Genomic DNA, 21767 nt, shown 5'->3' with positions numbered 1-21767 from the left:
TTTTTATAATTGAATTATTGTTGTAAATGATTTAGAAATAAAAATCTGCATTCTCCAGAACAATTTTAATGTAAACAAATAAATTTAGTACAGTACATAAAATATGATTTTTTTCTTACTCTTGACTCCTTGGAAGAATGTTGATAAATTTTCATACCAAATCTCTTGATACCAGTAACTGAATATGAAAACATTTATTAAGTACATATATAGATTAATATATAGGAATCTATACTATCTCCTCACTATTTCTGCTGGATAGTTAGGTGTTTATACATATAAAACTGGAGTGATGGCAGAAGATTCTAAATCTTCAAACCCATATCTATCAGGCTTTAATAAGAGAACTATGCAATACAAAAACTTAGGTTTTATCAATATTTCATGACGGATTCAACAGATAGGTGAAACAAAAAGTAAAAACATTCACTAACCTAGTTACTGTTATTTTCTTTATTTTCACCTATTGAAAGTAAATATATCTCTAAGGTAGTGGCATCATTACCAACCTCTCCTCAGATTGCTTCTTCTTTTTTTTTTTAATTGTTAAAGATTAGGTAAAGAAATGTATACCATGGCCTCTAAAGGGTTAAACCATAGGTGCACCACCTTATCAAAAGCAATTCAGTAACATTAATGTTTTAATAACTTTAATAATTTATTTTTAGATTAACTACCTAATTAGAGATATAATCCACAAATATTTCTTTCTTGTTTAAGGTCAAGAGATTGTGAAAGTTTACTTCCTGAATTAAAAATTGAAGAGAAATCTACACCAAAAGAAATACCCATGTGATGAAGGCTTTTTATTCGAATCATATATGCAATTTCTGATTATATTAAACTTTTGTTTCTCCCTCCTCTCTTAATATTAACGAGACATTTTGGAAGCCAAATAAGATTAGGGAAGTTTTGTTTGAAATATGTATGTCTGCCATCATTGTGGGACAAGGAAGTATAGCCTAAAGAGGTTAAAGTTTCATATCAAAACAAAACATATTCCTGAATTAGAAAAGAGTAGTTCTTTCTTTAAAAATGTCAAGAAATTTATACATTGTCTTCTTTGTAGATATAAAACTGGATGTTTTAAAAAGTTACTAAGTCATGTTATTATCAAACATGCAAATTCAAAAACGAGTCAGTGTCCTTTATGTGAATATAAAACAAAATTATCAAGTAATTTATTGACTCATTTTAGATTGAAACATATTAGTAAGAACCTTCGTAAATGTCCTCTATGTGAATTCAAATCTGGAGCATGTAATAGTTTATTGTTTCACGTTATTGATAATCATACTAAAGATTATTGTTTCATTTGTTATCATTGTGGTAATAAGAAGAAAAGCTTAAAGAGTTTAAGGTATCATATAAAAGTAGAACATCTTGGAACATCTGTACATTTTTCAAAAAATTGTTTTAGACATCAAGATTCATCTAATAAATTTTCTCAGCTTCCACAAAAATGTCCCCTATGCGAATTTAATTCAAAATCATTCAATAAGTTGCTTAGTCATGTTACACTAAAGCATACTGATCTAAAGCCACATCAGAAACTTAAAAATTTGAAATGTTCTCTTTGCGACTACAAATCCAATCATTCATCCAATTTGTTGTGCCATTTCACAGGAAAACACACTGACATTAGGATTTACAAGTGTTCTGACTGTGATTACTCTTCTAATCAATTGATCAATTTGAAACATCATATGAGCGTTCATACTCATGAAAAGCTTTACAAGTGCAATGAGTGTAATTTTAAGGCTAGTCAGCCAAACATCATTAAACGACATATGATGTCCAAGCATACTTTCGAAACTCCTTATAAGTGCTATAATTGTGATTTTGTGACTAGCAATAAAACCAATTTAGAGACTCACATTATTATAAAACACAAAGATTTAAAACCAAAGAAATGCCCACTCTGTGATTATAGAAGCAGACTTACAAGTCATTTAAAAGACCACATCACTGCTAAGCATACCAATGTAAAACCTTACAAATGTACTCACTGTGATTACAAAACAACCCAAGCAACACATCTCCGAACCCACATTAAAAGTAAGCATTTACACAATAAAAGCCATCAATGTCCTCACTGCACGTTTGGCTTTAGTCGTTCAGATAATTTAAAAAGTCATATCAGATCAAAACACGAAAAGAAAAAGCCTTATAAGTGTCCACATTGTGATTTCCAATCTGCCCGTAGTAATCAAGTGAAGGATCACCTGACTAGGAAGCATAAAACCCTGGGCGTCGTCGGATGATTTGTGATTATAACAATGTGTCATTCCATCAGAAAACATAACCACAATAACATGCCTCTCTTTTACGGTGAGAAATGGGTCATCAGCAGAAATGTGTAGGGAAGGTCTTTATTTCAATTTATTATTATGGCCCTTTATTTGTTATAATACTTAAATGTTTATTGTTATTCTCTGATAAAATATTTTATGCACAACATAAATATATTGTTTTATTTTATGTGTGTATATCATGTACAATGTTACTATAAAAATTGTATATTATGAAAGTAATATATTATTCTAAGCTGAAAGTTACCCTCTGAATGTTATATATTGAAGTATTTTATGGTCATTGTATTTGGAAAACTAATAATTGACCTTATGTAATAGATTGCAGGAAGTTAGTCTGGGTGGGGGGTAAATAGTTGTTTACTATTTATATACCTTTCCAGACTGCTACCAAGACCATCTTCCTACAAGGTCATTCATTATATTTGTATATTTATATGTTGGTGTAAACTTTAGTTACAATTAGTTATTTTTTCTTTTTATATATATTGGATCATTTCTCAGCTTGATCTTAATTAATTTATGTATAAATAATTCTTAATTATTTATGTATCTTTAAATTCTTCTTTAAAACAATATATAAATTAATTAATTTATAAAAAATAATCAAAATTTTCTTTAGCGGTGCATATTTTTTTGATATTTCATTTTTAATTTAAAAAATTAAATCAGAATAAAGACAGTAAAATACAATAAACTTGATTGCCTACAATGAAAGTTATATTCTGAATAAATTGTCTAGTAATGGAATGTTCCTCGTACTTGATTTCATTCTGTATCAATCTCTGAGCTCAAGATTTTGTGGCAAAATTTATTACTCTCCGATAGTTTCAGGCTGAATCATAAATATAGGGTTGTAAAACAGTGTAGAAACATCAAAAATCAATCTTTGTTCATTCATATTGCCAATATATTAGAAACTTCAACAAATAAAGATAATCATCAGAAACTATTTTTAGTCCAATTACCTAGCTTCAAGTGTGGCATTTGTAAGTATGATAGCTCTGAAAAATATTTAAAAAACTTTATCTCAGGAAATTGATCACATACAAATGTTCATCAGAACTCAAATTGGAGATAGATATAAATAGAAATAAACAATGCAGTAGTTTCTTATAATTATCTTTTTTTTTTTCCGTAGTATTTTCCTAAATATATTTATAATATTTGCCAGGATAATTTCACAAAATGTTGATTTCTAATTATTTTGATAAACTATCTCAGAAACTATTTAACATAAAGAGCTTTATAAGGTTTCAATTTTTAGCAAATTTAGGCTTCATATTTTAAAATAGGATCTCTTATTTTTGTTATATTGTGGCAGACTGCTTTAAAGACACTCAGTATACAATTACAACACAAAAAAGTTTAGATTTTGACTTTTTCAATCACCAATTTGTTAATTATTTATATTTTTTAAAAATAATAACATAATCTTTTATGTTTGATTTCTTTGAATGTCTAATATGTTTAACATCCTCAAGAACAATATTAAATAGATATTTACACCCCACATCCAACAATCAAAAAGTTTTGGAGGCTATTCTGCTAAGGTCATTAATTTCTTCCAAGTCACCCTATTTTTAATCTTTTCAGTAAACTGAGGGCATTCACATGATTATATTATGATTATGAAAAAAATCAAATTTGTGGCCAACAAAACCTATTTCAGAGGCATAGATTTGTTTTTGTTTATATTACTTTTATGTCAAAAAGATGTTAACAAAGGACAAACTTGTTCCCTGTCTTCCACAAACCCCATATTTGTGGGAATTGCCAAAAATCTATATCTCCTCTACTATTATACCATTTATAAATTAAGGTAATGTAATTTAAATGTATTAGTTAAGTTTTATAGAGGAATCTACATCTGGTAACAATAAGGTTTGTTCTCAGATAGAATAAGCCCTTGTATCTCTGTTTCTAACAATCAGTTATTGGTTTTAAAAAGATTTCAGTGCATAAAAATGAATTCATTAGTAAAATTTAATTTTACTAGAACAAGCTAACAAGAACCAGTCAAAGATTTAATTGTTGCAGAACTAGAAGCTGGGAAGTTACTTGATTCTTTTTTTTAGCTTTTACTCTTAAAAGCTAATAAATTAAGGAATTAAACCATTGCTCATATTACATTTAGTTGAGAAAAAAGGAGCTTCTTAGGCTCTGTTCTTAAATATTTTAATTACATATAAACTTCTCCAAGTTTTAATTGAGTAAGGATTTTTCTAAATTTAATTAATTGTTCAAGTGTCCGATTATAAGTACTCTATAAGTGGTCCTGTAGGTGTTGAGGAAGTTAAGGTCAGAAAATTTGTCATTGGACTAAACAATATGAAGGATCTTGAAAGAGATTCCAAGAGGTATTTCTTGGGTTCATTCATTGATCCTTCTGAAACTACTTTCATTGATACCTTGCGCCAAATGAGTAAGGTGTTGTAGGAATCACAATCATTTCTGACCAATCAGAGGTACCAATACCTTCCATGAATTTTAGGTCTGTTCCAAGAACCACTTCTAATGGTCCTCAAACTGTAGGAGCATGCACAGTACAAGTTTTGCCTCCCAAAACTTAAACCCCTAAAAGGTTTAATCCTGTATTCTAAAAAAACATATAATTGATATGGCCTGAAATACTATCCTTATGTTCCTATACTCGTCAGTACAAATACATTGTTTGACGAATTTTTACTGGAAGAGCAAACCAAAAAGAAAGTCTCCTTTATTGTTTCTTCAAAAAGATATATGCAGTTTTACTTTTAAAATTACTTTACAACTGATAACACAAGGAAGAGGTTACAGTACTACGTTACTGTGCACTATCAACTATAAAGCAAGGTCATTATTGATACATCGTAGAATTTCGTTAATATATTGACTGTCTAAGAGCTATAAACTTGTCGCATGTTATATATGTATCATGTTTAACGACTGACGGAAGTATATATTCCTCATCATCACCAAACTCTCTCCTACTGTCTAAGTTATCGGCTGTTGAGGTACCTAAATTAGGAAAATTATAAGAACACTGTATATGATAAGAATGACAAAACCTAACTAAGCAATTGTGTCTTTTTATCGTTCTTACACCACACAATTCGCTCCAAAGAACATGCTGAGATAACTTTGTACAATTTAGTTTCGAGTAGGAATAGACTTGGAGAAAGGTTTAGTTTGGTTGAGAAAAAAGGTAATCTACCTTTCTAAATTGTTTTATTATTTTGCCACTGGTTTAAACAGAATGTAAAATGCTATATAAGTTGGCAGATTAACGTATGGAGGCCTGTCGACCACGCCTACTTGGGTAGTTATCTTCTAAAGCAATAGTACGAGTGGAGTGCGTAATAAGTTTCGTCCTCTCAGCTCGTTATTTTTTATCCCATTTATTTTTTCTATTCACGTCCCACTTGTATTTTATCACCCACTCTAGGCAAGGTTTTTGTGATTACCGTGTTTTGTGATCAGTATTCCATATAACTCTGTAAGTACATCTTGTCCACAAATTTCATTTTAATAAAATGATAAATAACTTTTAGACTATTATTTGTAGTGTAATGTTATAAATAAATTATATTATTTTTTTATATTATTTTCTGTTCATCTAAACTTCTAAGTTTTTTGCCCTTCTCCAACCATAAAAAATCTTTTTTAAATATTAATTCACCATACATATTATATTTAACTTTCAATAATAATTAATTATTATTTTACAATATCTATGATAATAATTATTAAATTCGATTTTTGCCCATTGATTCTCCCTGGAGAAGTTTTAAAAAATATGTATAAAGTTTTTATATTTCTTTCTTGATATTCTGGATTGCCTTAAAAAGTGTGTTGTAATTTATGTTTATATTGATCTTTATTCTATTAACTCAAAAATATTTTTAATTATTTATTAGAAAAGGAAATTTCTCAAATTCCTCTGCTACTTATTACAATGATATCATTATTAATGTCTATACCTCAAATTTATACTAATAGAAATTAATCTCTAGACTCTGTTTTAGGATTGCAGTTTTTTAATTATTGTTAACTTATAATTGTATGAAGAAAGATATTTGTTGAAAGAAATGAAGTAGATCTGATTATCTATCTCTCATGTATTATAATATAACTCATTATGTGAAAGTTAAATTATATCTATTTGCTTTTTTATTTTATTTTTTTATGACCTTTATAGCAACAAGATTAATACACATTTACTGATAAATTTAATATTGACCCTCAGTGGTCAAAGGTTTTTCCTGACTTGTGTGTCAAGGCCTTCAAACTGATAAAAAAGAAAGTTACTTGGATGTTGTCCAAATAGAAATTGTTTGATTTTTTTTATATTTTAAATTAAATTCATTACTTGATCAATAATAAAATAGTTTTTTCATCTTTTAATTAGTAGAAGTAATTATATTTATGCAAATCGATTGATCATACAGATTATCTTAAATTTTTAAATAATGAAACGATATGTTCATTACATACATCTATTTAGATGTTGTTTCAATGGCTAATTAATTTTTAAAATTCTGTTATTGTTAAAATGGTGTATGTAATGCCTTAATTTTTAATAATTTTTTAGTTAGTGCCCAAAGCTACTCATAAAAATTAAACTATTAAGCTTACTCAACCTGATAATTAAAGATTTCCTGTACCTACGTATAATTCTTTTCATAATAATGATTTCAAATTAAATCTTGATTATAAATGTGTATTTGTAAAATGTAACAGCGTTTTATAATCACTTGGCTGTTTTATTAGCCTTTATGAAAGTAGCTAGGTTACATATTTATTGTTTTGCCTTGTGGTAAGAAATTTTATTTCATTTATAAGCGTGCTAGGAACCTGTCTTCTTTCAGAATATTAATGTGAATGTTTCTCAAGGTTGTTGTAAGCATTTTAGTTCATTGATCATTAAGTATTTCAGAAAAGCTTTTGTTAGCATTTTTTTTTCTGCAAAAAAGTTTTTAATTTATTGATAAGCGTGCTGAATGTTTTCTTTTATTTTTCTAAGTAGCTATTTTTATGTTTTTTATCGTTATCCTCTTACTCTGGATCATCAAAAGTATTGTTACATCCTCCTTTTTCTGTTTATTTCGTTTTTTTTTTCCATTAAGAAGAACTTGAACTTAAAGTCTCTTGATTTGAGTTCAATGATTCCCAAATAAATTTGTATGCATTATGTCCAGTATTTTATCCAAGTTCAATTATTTTTTCTTGATTTTTTTTTTAAGAAAATTAAACTGTTAGAATAAATGTAAAAGGGTAGAGCATATTACTAAAAATACCAATTACTTTTTTTAAATCTTTTTCAGTGGACAAAAAGCATCTATTTATTGTTTTGTTACTTATAGTATTTATCATTTAAAGTAGATAAATTTTCATATAATTTTTTATACTTAACTAAATTAACCATGTCAACCTGCAGTTTATGAAATATTATTTTTTAGGTGATAGGAAGCATCCATTTTAAGCTAGAAGCAATAGAAGAGCCCCAACATGTTTGTATTAAGACAATGTCTCACCCTTGGGACCAAATCATCTATTAGGAACTTTTCCGCTTCTACAAATTTGATTAATGTAACAGTTAATGAAGACACAGGTATTATTTCATTCTCATGATTTGTTTGTACATTAATGTAGCATGGAGGAACTTCATTATAGTTTTAAATTGACTTATTTCTATTCACAGGCGTTGCTATTATGGAACTGAATAGGCCGCCTGTAAACAGTCTTAATTATGAACTTTTGGAAGCAATGCATCGCACATTGGTAAAACTAGAAAACGACAGATGTCGTGGAATGATCCTCACGTCGGTGAGTACCTTTTATCTAAAGGCTGAGCAAATACATTTCTGTTGCTAACTGCTCCTGTGCCAATTTCAAATTATTTTTGGAGACTGATTGAAGGTTAAATGTGAAAATAGTATTAGGGTTCAGTGAAGATTTTCCTTAAATGCATATTTGTCAATTTAATTTTCATAATTTCACCTTTCTCTGGTCTTTTATGTTTTATTAATATTTCTTTAATTTATAAATCTATTTTTTACTAATGGATGTTGTTTTTAGTCAATTTATTTATATTAATGTCAATCTTTTAGCATGAAGCATAATTTTCATGTATTTTATGAGAAACTTTAACTCATATTATTTTTTGAATCTGAACTAATTTCACTTTTTTATTATTGGAAATGGAATAAAAATAAATAAATTATGAACTAAAAAAAAAGTTAAAACATATCAAGATTAATAATATAAGGATTTTTCATAATTAATCTGTGTATCGTGATTCCAGAAATAAAATATATTTATAAATTTCATTGCTCCTTCAAGACATATTGTTATGTTACTCTTATTTCATTTTTCTTTTTGAATAAGACTTTTTTTCTGATAACTGTCCAACTTTTTTTCCATTTTTGCATGCGTTTATTCACTTCACTCATTACAGAAAAATAAGATCTATTTTTCGCTGTCTAAACATAAGTTTTTTAATGGAAAGTATTTCTTTACCTGCGTGAATTGATCAGTTCTGAAGCTGTTAACTCCAAATTTTATTTTTTTAAATATATTTATATGTTGAATTGTTGAGCTATTCTATCTATTTTTAAAATTTTTCATTTTGTTTAAAGAAATTTACGCATTTTTTTTCCCATTTCAGATACAGTAATATCATTTTATATCATCTGGTTTCGAAAATTGTCCTGACAGAAGAATACAATAATCTGAATTGAAATTTTCTAAAAGGTGTTGTAGAATTTTTTAAAGTAGTTTATTTGTATTTGTAAATAGTCCATGCATCATCATCCCTTTTCTTGGTTAAAAAAACTCTATCTATACTCTACTGTCTATTTTCTATTGATATATTAAACCAACAATATCAATTTAAGTTAGTTATTTGCTAAATAATTTTTAAGACACCTGTTGCTATGTAGAGATGTCCTTTATGAAATTAGTTCAACTTAAATAACCATATATTTATATTTCAGACCTCGCCTACCATGTTCAGTGCTGGTCTAGATATTCTAGAAATGTATAAGCCTACGGTTGATAAAGCAAGGAAATTCTGGGGCATGTTACAGAATACTTGGATTAAACTGTACTCTTCACCATATCCAACTGTCGCTGCCATAAATGTTAGTAGTTTTTGAATTATTGTTTCAGTTCTGTATTTTATTAATATGTGGATAAGGTAATATTTTGTATAACTTATTGGCATTGAACCTTTTATTCTACCAACTCTTCTTGAACTTTTATTTCTATTTTTTTAACAATTTAATAAGCAAATTATTCTCCTTCTGTTTTGTTTTAATGCAATTATATTACAATTTTAAACTAAATAAATATAAAATTATAATATGTTTTTATTTAATTTATTTATGATAATCAATTGACAAAACCCACTCACAGGCTCCCCTCGGGCATGTGTGAGGCCCATTAGCCAATGGGTGGAACTCACAGAAAAAAAGGAATGGGAGTGATGAACCCCCCTATGAAAAAACCATTTCAGGAAACATGTGATGTATTTCCTTAGTATGTCGCACAAGGCCTTAGACCTCCACGGTCTGTAGTTCCAATAATTAGAATAATTGATGATAATTATTAGTTGCTATAAATTAAACTTATGAAGAAAGCATATTGGATTTATCTTAAATATATTTTTTCCATTTGAAACTTTGTTTAAGGTAGTTCCACTTCAAGAAAAGTATCCTTTTCTTTAAAAGTGATTATCTATTCATAGACATTTTTAGTGACATGAATGGTGGTTGTATTTCATTGTTAGACTAAGTCCCATTCACAATTATGTCTTGATTCTTGGAAACTCAGTAGTTTCTATAAAGGTCTAGATTTTTCTGTTCCAATTAACCTAATTGTAGTCCTGATAAAACAGTTAAATTTTATATTGTTCATCCTACTTAGATTTCTTTAGAGAAAATTATCTGATGTTCCAGTTATGTTGAGTTGACTGTAAATGATATTCTTGACTGATCTTTTGTTCCAGGCTCTTGGACTGATTTTGTTTTTCCTTTACATCTTGAACAATAAATATTTCAAGCTTTTACTTTTTATTACTATGCTATGTTTTGTTATAATTTATAATTTATTTATAGTTTTATAATTATGGAGACCATGGATAGAATGATTTTATTCTACTAATTTTTTTTAAGATCATACTGAATGTAAGAATAGTGTAAGAAAATTGATGGTATAACCATCAAATACATGCAATTAATAATGAAATATTACATTTAAATTTTCTCTATTTAATTTTGTAGTGACTAATATCATTGTTCTTGTGGACTCCTCAGTTGTTGAAATGTATTGAAAATGATACTGAATCTTACTGCTTTAGGGTCACAGTCCAGCTGGAGGTTGCCTTCTTGCTCTGAGCTGTGAATACAGGGTTATGGTACCCAAAAAGATGATAGGGTTGAACGAAACAAAGCTGGGAATAGTTGCTCCTCAATGGTAAAATACTATATTCTATAAATATTTAGAACAATAGCTTAATTAAGCAAATTTTTATAATTTTGTTTATTTAGTTACATTTATTTAATTATATTAAAATAATTGTTTATCATTAAATAACAAAGAAAAAAATAATTTTTCAAAGCAATATTTATTCATTACTTTTTTTTTAAATTAACCTTAAAATTATGTTATCTATTAGTGAATTTTTTTTTACAATTCTTCCTTGAACAACAAGAAGTAGTTTATCCTTTCATAGTCCTTCTACAACAGTTTGTGTAGATATCACTCTCCACTATATTCTATGACTTTGTAAGTTAAATATTATTTTATTTTCATTAATATTTGGCTTTCCATTAATTATTTCAAATAAACAAAATTAAAGCCCTTTAATTAAAGGCATTAGTAGCTACTTTGAAAATTCGGCATTTATGCCGTGTCAAACTATTTCAGTGAAGATAAAACCTAGTATAAAATTCAATTTTTATTTATTTAAATTTTTTTATTTAATACCAAATTGGCCTGGTTGTTTTTTTTTTCTAACAATTGATTATTGGGGAAGGACACCTCTAACTATATACAATGTTATAAATAAAACAAAAAATTTAGATAAAATAAATAGATTAAAATAATCATTCTTAAAAGATAAAATTAAAATTAATAACAAAAAACATGACATTTATGGATTTAACAACATAAATAATTGACTTATAATGGAAAAAAAACTAGAAAAAGATGAAGAGAAAAAAAAATAAAGATAAAATAAAATTTTAGAGTGACAATAACAAAACTGATAAATATAGAATTTATAACAGGATGTTCTGCAGCCTGGGCTTCAGTCTTCGAGTTGAGGTTGGGTTTCCCAAGTTGTAGGTCACTGCTCCTTTAACGGTTGGTAACTGGGAGTGGAACTTCATGAACCGTTTTTTGATATAATCCTCTATTGTCTCTGCTTGTAATTCTCGATGCAATTGGCTATTTCTTACAAACCAAGAAGCATCCACTGCAATTCTTACGACTTTATTTTTAAAAGATTGTAATTTTTTCCTTTTTCATAAAGGGTGCTGCTTCCTAGACTTCACAGCTTAATTTTTCATTGATATGCCAAGTTTAAGATGCTTAAGCCATTTTCAATAAAATTGTAAAAAATGTATAATCGATGACATAAAGTAGCACTTTGGACCAGAAAATTTTCTTGAAAATGTTGCTATTACATCCCAGGAATATACCTATTTTATTTTAAATTAACATTAGGGCAACTTTTTATTTTTGAGCTATGCAGACCAAATACTCCATAAGACCATTTTGCATATTTAGTTATTTGAACTCAGGAGACTTTAAAACATGTAATGAAATTTCGGATTCAAAGTTTTCACGATAGCAATACTCCCCCATACTATACATTTTATATATGGGAAAGTGAACTTGATAACAAAATTAAATCAAAATAAATGTTATTTAGGATGATACTGATATCTTCTAGAAGATATTAAACCCCTAGCACTCTCAGGAGAATTTTCAGTTGACTATACTTTGATTTTTTTCCTAAATTTTCAGTGCTGCTGAAATTAGTTCTTATAAAAAATATTTATTAAAAATAATTAATATTGGATGTATGCTGAAAATGTTTTTATTTTTATCAATATAAAACAATACAAATCGTTCATTGTTGTTTATTCACACATTTAAAGCTTTATCTCTTCACAATAAAAGAAATTTAATATGTACGATTAGGGTTATTCCATAAATAGTTTTTAATATTCTGAAATAATGAGGAATAACATGCTAAGTGGTAATGACAACAGAAAGCATTTTATTTTAAAATACACATGCTATTGTCACTGCCTTTGTAAAATTTTCTGTTATTGTCAGGTTTCAAGACTGTATGAAGAATGTTATTGGGGTAAGGCAGGCCGAGAAGGCACTTATTGCTGGTACAATGTTCTCATCTGAACAAGCTGCCCAGATTGGGCTCGTTGATGAGCTAGCAACTGATAGGGAAGATCTCCTGAAGAAGGCACATAACTTTTTAGATGGGCAATTGGGGCTCCCACGTAAGTCAAGTTTAAATAAATTTATTGCAATGGGTTTGGTTGACATAATTTAGACTGTTCCTAATAATCGTCTTTGTTTTCTTATTAATTTTTTTATTGAAGATACTAAATAAATTAACCATTGTCTATTTTTGTATTTATTTTTTAATTCATTTTAGAAATTTGTATTTATACATGTGTGACCAATGTTTGTTTGAATATATTATTTCCTTCCTCCAGAATTTTTATCATTACTTATCATTATTTAACACAAGGATACTCATACTAATCGCATAAACTATGATCGACTATAATTCTAAAAGTAATAAAATAATTATTTATTTTTGTTGAGATTTCCTCCATGTAACTTTATTTATTTTTTCGGATAATTTATCTAATATTTATTGTTTAGAATAGAAATCCTCATTAAATCATGATGTATTAATTAAATTTTATGATGTCCTCAAAATTAACAGAAGCATAAAATTTTAAATTCAGGAAAAATAATTATAACTAAAGATTTGTAACTAAGCTACAGTAATAATCCTTAATTAGTCATAATTAAGATTATATGCATTTGGACCTTAAAACACTCACAAAATATAAAACAAAACCATTATTGAACTATATTGGAAAAAGATAGTTCACCGTATGAAGTGGATTGGAGGAGGATATAAGGTGGCAGTCGATAAAGGTATAAAAAAAAAAAAAAGGTAAAAGAAAACTATTTATTGTTAATCAACGTTTAGTTGGTAGCTAAACTTAATTTTTTTTCAGCCCCTAGTTTTGTTTAACTATTTTGATACCTTTATTGACCGCCACCCGGACTATCTTCCTCCAATCATTATTGAACTAGTTTGAATCCAGCCCTAGAGACGTGACTTATATCTTGTGATGGGTATACATATAATAAATCTTCACCTAACTTAGGTTCACTCAAAACTAGTGTTCACAGGCAACAAAAACAAGTATTCAGAGATGATTTTTGAATAAGATGGTTTCTAAAATATAATCAAGTTTATAAAGGAACTTAGCTGTTCTAAATTTTAAATATTTTTATTGTACTCTTATTAAACATTTTACAGTTGTACATCATTATTAAATTTATTAACAAAAAAAATACTGCTGCTTTGCTTGAATAGTTGCACATCTGACAAAAAAGAAACATTTTATTTTGTATTTATTGTATTTTATAGATTGTACCGTAGACTTTGGTTCTTTTTGACAACGCTGCTAGCTTTGGGACAGTCTGTAGAGGGGTCGCAGTAGAGAAAGAAACCCCTGTATACGTTTGGATGTTAGAAAAACTTTCATTCCATAGTAAAAACAAAACTTTTTTTTTTTTTTTATAATCATAAAATTCTTTCTTGAGACTGGCAATTTTTTACTAAATAATTCAAAACATTATCCAAATTATAGTCTCAAAACTTTTATTGTTTTTACACGTCCAACGTTTCGGCCAATTCGGCCATCTTCAGGGACAATTTACTTAATTCACTATGAAACATATTATTTAATCATTCCAAACACTTCATACAGGCTATTCTGCCCAGGTCAAAACATTTTTATCCAATAAGTCAAAGATCCATTAAAAATCACAGTAAAAAATATTTCTCATTAACCACTATCATACACTTTTATTACAACCTTACTTTCTGGAAGATGGCCGAATTGGCCGAAACGTTGGACGTGTAAAAACAATAAAAGTTTTGAGACTATAATTTGGATAATGTTTTGAATTATTTAGTAAAAAACTTTTTTTTTTTTTACCAGATCTACCATTACTCATGCAAAGCAACGATGTATGGATAAGTTATCGAGTTTTTAAAGTTATCTAATGACCTCATATAACTGAACGAGCAGTGTTGGTGGTGAAAAGCAAACCATTGTTGGGTAATTTTGGCTATATTATTGTGTGCGGTTTTGAACCATCAAATCTTCAAACTCAGTAATGAATTCTAGGTAATGAATCTATCTAGATTCCTGAATGGTTGCTGATGAGGTTGGACAGTATGACTATAACTTTTGTATGTCCTTAAGCGAAGAAAATCGGTGATAGTGGTCCTTTGAATGTCCTGATGAACCAGGCCATTATTTCCAATCAAAATGCACAACATAGAATCACAATTGTAATCAATCACACTTGTTGGTGAAGTTTGTTACACAGCCGTAAGAAATAATATCAGGCTATTTGGACAGTTATCACATTATCAAGTGCTGCATAGGCTCGACTATGCTTAGCTTAGAATATCTTTTACATGCGAGCTACATTTGTCTTTTTGTTCTCTGTAATAAACCAAATAAGGATTCTAGATAAAGTTACATGATTTAGAGTCAGGATTAATACTCCCAGGTGGTGTAGTCATTTTTCTGGTCTCACCCAATAGGAAGTGAATGATCTGATGTTCTCAGACAATGTGGATAGTGGTCACTCTATAAAGCTGCTTAAGCTTAACTGTGTTCTGCTTGAAATGTCTGCTCCATGCAAGTTTGCCCTCTTGGTCCCTGTTATGAACTAAATCAGGGTCCGAGGTTAAGAAACAGGATGTAGAGTCTTTATTAATACTCTGAGGTGGTGTCATTTGTTAGATCTCATCTAAAGGGAGGGGATGATCTGATCTTCTGTGGCAATGTGGGTTGTGGTCACTTTCAAATGTAAATAAAATACCAGTTTCATGCAAGTTAGCCCTTTTTTAATTGTATACACACACATACACATGTATGATAAATAAATTAGTTCTCCTACAGCCCTTGAAATTCCATGTGTTAGGAACTGGGAAAGTGGTACTACTACATCATCAGACACCTCTTCACATCTTGCTTCACTCATTGGGAGGCAGTATGGATCTATGAAATGTATCAACAACGATCAAATGTACCATCTAATTAATTTCAGGTTCTAATTAATATCGAACTTGACACTAATTAAATTCAGCTTTTATTATCATGAACTGTCTGCATCAGTTGCCTCTGTTGCTTAATTACCATCTTGAAGCTGTGGAATTCTGCGATGGTCCTGTAAAAAAGACTTGAATGTCCATGATTTAAATTTAAATTATTATATTTCATAATTTTATTTTTATCTATTCACTAAACTAATAACCATGGGGATCTCGAGTCTCATGAATTTCCTCTACCTCAGGCGATCAATAAAGATTGGCAAGCAATTAAGAATTTGCTGACTGGTCTCACCTCTCCTTCTTTCTGGAATGTCAGATTTATAGATTTTGTATTTTTGGATAAATAAAATACAAATAAGCTTTAATAATATTATTTCGTATTATTTTCTGAGGTAATAAAGTAACTTATCAAGCATTTAATAAAAATCCTAGACATTAATATAGGGATAAATAAAGTACACTGAAGACACTTTGGAAGGTTAGACTCTCCACACTGCAAATTCTCTTGATCCTTATTTGACGAGTGGATTTTATTTTTTTTATTAGTTATTCTAGTGCTTTTAGTTTAGCTCCGTTCAACCAGTTAAGTATTATTAGAAATTATTTTCCTTCAATTCCTTTAATGTCTTTCTTGCTTAGTGCATGTGACGCTTGTTTTGTGTGTGTCATACTAGTTTCCTTAGTAAAATGTTAGCACCATATGTATACCGAGTTATTTTTTTAGCTCTGGCTAGAAGAACCGTGAAAGTTGGTATCCGGAAGGACACTCTCAGCCGACTGGTCAATGGCAGGGAAGCAGATACTAAATATTTTATTGACTTCATTTTCCAACCAAAAGTTCAAGAAAGTTTGGAAATGTACCTCCAATCGCTCAAGAAAAAATAACTCCATTTCAATGTACGATTAGCTTTTATCTTATTTTTAGATATTTATGATTTTGCTTAGATTGGAAAAGAAAAATCAATCAAAAAATAATATTGATGTGTCATATATTTTTTACATGTTTTTTATTAAATAGAAGACTGTTTTAATTTAGATTTCTGAAGCCTTTTATGACCATTCTCTATAAAAATTCAAATATTTTTAAAATTTTATTATAAATATTTATATATGTTACAAATATTTCTATTGTTGTATATTTTATAAGTATTGTTTATTTTTCAAGAAAACATATTGTATAATACATATATATTCTCTTTGATGTTTTATTTACGATTATTTAAAATAACACACCTAATGCTGACTGATATTTCTGGGCTGTATTGAATAAAAATATTTGCTAAATAATGGCTAATTCATTTTGAAACGGATATTTTAGTAAACAAAAGACCTGGTCCAATTTTTTTTAGAGCAAACTGTGGTTTCTCTTGATAATAATGGAAATACAAAAATGAGTACCTCATTCATTCAGAGAATAAAGAAACTACCTAAGTTTATCTATACCTTACTAATTATGATTAAATACCTATACAATATACGTAATTAATAGTTAATATCAAAACTTAGCTCTTTTATCAGTAACCGTTTCTTCTTCTTTTACGGATCTGTAGTCTAACATTGGATTTTGGCCTCCTAAACCATTTACTTTCACTCTCCTCTTTTCAAAGCCTTTCTCCTCCAGTTACTCTAAGTTTCCTAAGGTCCTGCAATTCCTTTTGGTAGCTTTTTCTAAAACGTCCTCTCGACCTCTTTCTTAGGAAGGATTCTCTTATGACCTTTGCCATTCATTTATTGGGGATCCTTTCAAGCATAACCAGGAACATGATACGAATGGCATGCCAAAGTACTACTTGGACCAATAGATCTGACAGGTTTATGCAGAATTATGTTAAACAGGATTGGTTGGAGGGTATCTCCTTATCTTACCCTGGAAATAAACTTCATCTTTCTGCTTATGCAGTTACAATGAGAACAGTGGCCTGAGTTTGGAACTTCATGATTTTTATCAAATTAATTAGTTTGAGTGGATAATTAAAAACTTTTGAGGCATTTGTTAAAATAATAATAATTTTAACAGCCTTGGTCAAAGGCTAGCTGGAAGTCGATAAAAAGCATGTACCTCTGTGCCCAGTTCAAAACCCTTTTCAAGGACTTGCCTTAAAACATTGATCTGACTCTGTTTGGTGTAAATTCACATTTTGATAATTTGTAAAATTCTATCTAAGAATTCCTTTTAGCAGAGAGGATCAAGTTCAGGGAAAGGCATGTCCAGTTCTATTCTTTAGAAAACATTGCTATCCATACTATTAATTTCCAGTTTAACGCTTTGAGTTTTGCAGTAAAAACTCAAAGCGTTGAACTTTGACAGTCCAAAGCATATTCAAAATGTCCTACCCGTCAATCCACTACCAGCTGATCTTCGCCATATGGACTCCATCTTTAGTACGACATATATTCACCATGGCTAGAAGCTCTTCCTAATTCTTCTTACTGACTGATTAAACTTCCTTCTTCTTTAGACTCTTTCATTTCCTCCACAGCCTTCCTTAACCAATCCTTTTTTTTATTTCTTCATAATTTAATCATATTTCTTCTACTGACAATATATTTTCTCTGTTGCCTCCAGTATATCTTTGCAAAATTACATGCATATCATTATTTCAATATTTCTTTTGGGGACCTTTTCTACTAGTATCTGATCAGCGAGCTCTTTAATAATTGCCCTTAAACCATTCTTCTGTAGTATCATTTGATTCAATACCTATTATTTTAATTTCGTCTTATATATATGAGCATGGTTCTGACCAAATCACCTCCTTGCAAGGTTATTTGCTGTTGGTCTAATAACAGTACTTCCTTACAAAGTACTAAACCCCTAACCTTTCATGGGTTGCAGGGGTACAGATTTAATTTTATATATATTATTATATCTTTAGTAGATATAACTCTATTATATAAGTAGAACTCTACTGTATATTTTAATAAATTCAGTGTAGAATACCAGTACCCTGTTGTTTATTTGAATCATGTACTACTTATTCTAATATTGAATATACCTAAAACTATTTAGCTCTTGAGATAGAATGTAATGGGTGGAATGAACATGGCATAATAAAAACTCAGGTGAAAATAACCTCTCATGCAAGATTTTCTGCAATAGATTTTTTATTTTACTGTTACTCAAAAAATAATGCCTAGCATTAAAATACTTAGCCTTCATATTTTCTTTTCTAAAGACGTTAACGCTTTTGTTTTTTTTATCACAAATATATTTTACCCTATTCTATTTAATGATTTAAAATGTCTAAAATTAAAAAAAAAAAAAAAAGAAAGAAAATAGTGAAGTTATACTGTTGTAGAGCTGTGAACTAGTTATGTAAAGGGATCTTCCTGCACCACGTTACCTCTAACTATTAATGCATTAAACATGACAATACAGGCCTTTGATACTAGGCTGATAATGGTCTTCACACTCTTAAAAATTATAATATAAATTAAAAAATTGTTGGAAGAAGGAAAAAGCTTTTATTTAAGAGTTAATTTTGGAGATATCGACAAATACTTTATTATATTTAACACAATACCTAAACTTTCACATAGGTTTAGTAACTCATATCTTAATTTTGAAGGAGATAACTTGTTGTCTGAGTTCATAATCCATACATTTTTCTTTGATATTATATGGAATGTTTTAAATATGAATGAAAATTAAGAAACAAATTGTCTTATCACTTATACCTTTCTCATATATTATTGATAAAATGGTTCTGGGACTTCTTAGGGTACACTTGTGATATTTGTTGCTATGTTGTTTATTTTATGGATTACTTCAAAATATAAGTTAATCCCAGTATTTTCCATAGGGACCCCTAAAATATCTTTGTGTAATTTAATGTCAGTCTTGTATTAAAATTGACTAGAAAGTTGATTGTTCTTACTGCCTTATTTGAAGTACATTATAAATAATAATAATACTCATAGTTGAAAAGAAATATTTTCTGTGTTTAATATATTTTAAATTCTTTTGAACGGTTCTGTAAATTTAGTATTAATATTCAGGAGTGTCCATCTCCCCCAAGAAATTTGGTCCGGTTCGAATCTGGCCAGGAGCGTTGAATTTTTTCATTGAGTGGAGGTCCCACGAAATGAAAAACTTTGACCCCCAACCTTAGTTAGGCAGTATAGGACTCCAGCGGGAGTCAAGGCCGAAAAAAAAAAAATTCATAGTGATTCCTAAGAGCTCCAGAGAGCTTTGAGTTGGTATAAACTATTTTATTTAAAAATTTGTTATCTTCTGCAATTTTCACAATTCTGAACCGCTGAGTACTCGAATAGTTTTGTCAAAAAAAGAGTTCTATATTTTACAAGAACAATATAAACTCATAAATAGGAAAAGTGCACAATGGCATTGGCAGAACAAGCGTCATTATAAATTAGCTTTTTAGACGATTTATTACAAAAGTACAATTTTTCTCTCTATTATTTTTATAAGAATAGATTTGTCTTCTTCATTTTTGCTTTGTTTTTTACTATTCTTTGAAAAGTAATTAAATATTTAGATGATAAATAACACTGACATCTTATAGTTGTTGTATGCCATAAGTTTTGATTTTTCATAAAACTCTTATTTATTCATAACTGATTAAAAGCTACTACATTCGTCAGTTTAATTGAAAACATTTAACTAATTTGGGAGAGTTTTCATTCTATTTTGTATTTTAAATCTTTGTCAAAATACTTATACAATGTAATCTTAGAAAATTTATTGTGCCTTTTCTGATAGTATAATGAGAACCACTAGAGGATCCAAGTGGGGTTGCGCGTCCCTCATCCCTTCGAAAATTAACAAAAAATCCTGAAAACTGTTCTATTACATCTAAAATATGTGATTTTATTATCATATTGTTAATATTCTTATTTTTTCTAATATTTTTTTTCTATTCTTTTAGCTCATTCAAGAGAAGCTATAAAACTATCTTTCAGAAAAGAAACGCTTAGTCGGCTCGTCAGTGGCTTAGAAGCTGATATTAATTACTCTGTCGATTTCATTTTACGCCCAGAAGTCCAGAGCAATTTGGAAATGTTTTTAAGCAGAAAGAAACAATATAAATAAAAATTAAAACATATTATGATGTGATTGGCATGTGTTGAACGCTTAATGTTATTTCATTCCAGTTGCATTTTTATGCTGATATTAATTTGTGTAATATTTAACATTTGCATTTATTTTTTTATAATAATAATGTTTTAAAAGACTGTTACATACACGATTTTGGCTGTATTGCAAAATAATTTTGACCAATTTTCTATATAGTATTATTTTAAATTTGTTAATATATTTTTGTACTTTTTTAATTTTGTTTATATTTCTTACACATTTAAAAAAATCACATAAGATTTTAAAAATGTTATTTTTATTATGTATTTTTAAAATATACTGCTTTACTAATTTAATTTGTTTTCTTTATATCTTAAGTTTTCTGTTTGTTTAACGTTTCTGATATTATTTAAAAGCTAACTGAAAATAAAATAAAATTGTCAAATGTTAATAATTGATTGTAACATTTTTAAATTAATTTTATTACTTGTAATCATCAAGAAATTAATCAATTTTTTTTTTTTATTAAAAAGACTTGCAGGAAACAATAATTATAAACTATTTTAATAGGATTAGTCCTAATAGTCAATAGTAGGGGAAATTCTCAGTCATTTTTTTGTCATTTATAAATTGAGTTGGTCGATGTACAACATGTCTCAATCTCACAAGAGGAGATCATAACTCAAAAAAAGGCCATCGTTCCCCACCGGACCCGCCCCGCTAAGACCCCTGGGGAGCGACGATCCTATATCACTTTTGAAATATTAGCTTAAAATGGAAAGAGGAAACTTTAAGATAGTTAAAGTGAGCGATATTTAAAATGCGCCAGAAATTGAAAAGCAATATTTAAAAAGCGCCAGAAATTGAAAAACGACATCAATAGATAGATGTATGATAAATTGAGTTGAGTTCAAATATATAATAAAAGTCTTTTCCTTTTTCAGTAACTTTATTTCCTTGCAGAAAAAAAATTAAGTATATTCTGCAATGGTGAATAAGTTTTGTTATATTGGAAAAACTTCTTCTG

The 21767-nt window shown here is 28.7% G+C and overlaps 2 protein-coding genes across 9 annotated transcripts in view; both read left to right on the top strand.

Annotated features, from left to right (window-relative positions):
• Positions 1-2537, top strand: part of LOC106689294 (zinc finger Y-chromosomal protein) — a 4143-nt gene extending 1606 nt beyond the window's left edge. For all 5 annotated transcript variants that reach the window (XM_014434197.2, XM_014434195.3, XM_014434196.3 and 2 more), the window contains exon 3: positions 721-2537. In XM_014434197.2, the coding sequence (XP_014289683.1) occupies positions 924-2264 (1341 nt within the window). In that variant the 5' untranslated portion in view covers positions 721-923 and the 3' untranslated portion in view covers positions 2265-2537. The remainder of the gene's footprint in view (positions 1-720) is intronic.
• A 137-nt stretch (positions 2538-2674) lies between these two features.
• LOC106689293 (enoyl-CoA delta isomerase 1, mitochondrial) lies at positions 2675-21021 on the top strand. Of its 4 annotated transcripts, XM_014434192.3 has the most exons (8): positions 5633-5790; positions 7754-7905; positions 7996-8120; positions 9290-9436; positions 10654-10769; positions 12642-12823; positions 16427-16599; positions 20592-20731. In XM_014434192.3, the coding sequence occupies exons 2-7, from the start codon at positions 7803-7805 to the stop codon at positions 16585-16587; spliced, it is 834 nt and encodes a 277-aa protein (XP_014289678.1). In that variant the 5' UTR covers positions 5633-5790; positions 7754-7802; the 3' UTR covers positions 16588-16599; positions 20592-20731. The 4 variants fall into 4 exon arrangements, with proteins under 4 accessions (XP_066904649.1, XP_066904648.1, XP_014289678.1 ...); XM_067048548.1 differs by lacking the exons at positions 5633-5790; positions 16427-16599 and adding an exon at positions 2675-2723 and having other exon boundaries at positions 20592-20925; XM_067048547.1 differs by lacking the exon at positions 16427-16599 and having other exon boundaries at positions 5632-5790; positions 20592-21021.
• The last annotated feature ends 746 nt before the right edge of the window (positions 21022-21767 follow it).

Source organism: Halyomorpha halys, unplaced genomic scaffold (assembly GCF_000696795.3).
Source record: "Halyomorpha halys isolate HHAL.00 unplaced genomic scaffold, Hhal_1.1 Scaffold1322.1, whole genome shotgun sequence".
NCBI classification, from domain to species: domain Eukaryota; kingdom Metazoa; phylum Arthropoda; class Insecta; order Hemiptera; family Pentatomidae; genus Halyomorpha; species Halyomorpha halys.
The sequence above is the reverse complement of the archived record's forward strand: the minus strand, read 5'-3'. Positions and strand labels throughout refer to the sequence as shown.